General features: G+C 49.7%; 1 protein-coding gene across 1 annotated transcript; it reads right to left on the bottom strand.

Annotated features, from left to right (window-relative positions):
- Window positions 1-221: 221 nt before the first annotated feature.
- LOC113979900 (endonuclease domain-containing 1 protein-like) lies at window positions 222-923 on the bottom strand. Its single transcript, XM_027707179.1, has one exon. It carries the CDS (start codon window positions 898-900, stop codon window positions 316-318), a length of 585 nt encoding a protein of 194 aa, XP_027562980.1. The 5' UTR covers window positions 901-923; the 3' UTR covers window positions 222-315.
- Window positions 924-1,150: the final 227 nt, after the last annotated feature.

The raw sequence follows: 1,150 nt of genomic DNA, 5'->3' as shown, positions 1-1,150 counted from the left end.
GAGGAGAATTTAGATCCCATTCCAGTACCTAAAGGGTCTCCAGGACCGTTGGAGAGGGACAAGGGCATGAACTGTCAGGAGAAGGTGGAATGGCTTTGAACTGGCAGAGGGCAGGGTCAGAGTACATATCAGGGAGAAATTTTTCCCTGTGAGGGTGGTGAGGCCCTGGCACAGGTTGCCCAGAGAAGCTGTGTCTGCCCCATCCCTGGAAGTGTTCAAGGCCAGGTTGGACGTGGCTCTGAGCAACCTGGTCTAGTGTCCCTGCTATATTGCAGGGGGGTTTGGAACTGGATGATTCTTGAGGTCCATTCCAACTCAAAGCATTCTGTGATATTGTGATATGTGAGAAAAGCCCCTGCGCCTTTTACAACCAGGATGTGAGGGGTTTGTACGGGGACAGGAACTGTGGAAGAGAGAAACGTTTTGCATCCCATACAGCTGGGCCAAACTGTTCTCCAGCTCCCCCAGAGTGAGATCCCAGACCTGGTCCTGGTTGTTCTCGGCAATGGCTGCCCAAGCACTGACGGTGTTGTTCTTGGTCCTGCAGCAGGCACCAGACCAGATGTGGCTGGGTACATTAACCCTCCCACTGGAGATGGAGGAGTTCCCAGGCACAGCCCCCACAATGACATAGGTGATTTGACAGTCCTTGCTTTTATTTGCCATTGTTTGCTGCTCGTAGTTTTTCCAAGCATGTCGGTTGAGCTTTTCGTTCAAGGGCACTATGTTGGTGAGGGTGAAGGCTGCATTCCTGCTGTCCTGGGTGTTGTGGTGGCCATTGGGGTTCAAATGGCCACGGTCCCAACTGCTGTGCTCATAGTCTGTGTTGACAGCCTGGCTTTGCATGATTAGCGCTTTGCTGATGTTGTATTGATGTTCGAGGGTCTGCACTGTTTGCATGTTTTTGGGCAAATTTGAATGTATCAGCTTGACAGATAAGGAAGAAGAAAAGATGTTAGTATTGGGGATGGGAGTAATGGAGCAGGTTTCCCTGGAGCAGAAGTCTCCAGGGGTCAAGAACACACTTTTTCTCTTCTAAGTCTATGGACATATATGAATGTGAGAGAAAAATATATCTGCCCCTCCTGGATGAACACAACAGCTTTTAAGACAAAAGAAGCTCAGAATGTGACTGCTCTCCTCTTGACTT

The sequence above is a fragment of the Neopelma chrysocephalum genome, unplaced genomic scaffold (genome assembly GCF_003984885.1).
Source record: "Neopelma chrysocephalum unplaced genomic scaffold, ASM398488v2 Primary Assembly neopelma1_90364, whole genome shotgun sequence".
Lineage (NCBI taxonomy): Eukaryota > Metazoa > Chordata > Aves > Passeriformes > Pipridae > Neopelma > Neopelma chrysocephalum.
Note: the sequence above shows the minus strand (reverse complement) of the source record. Positions and strands in the feature narration are given on the sequence as shown.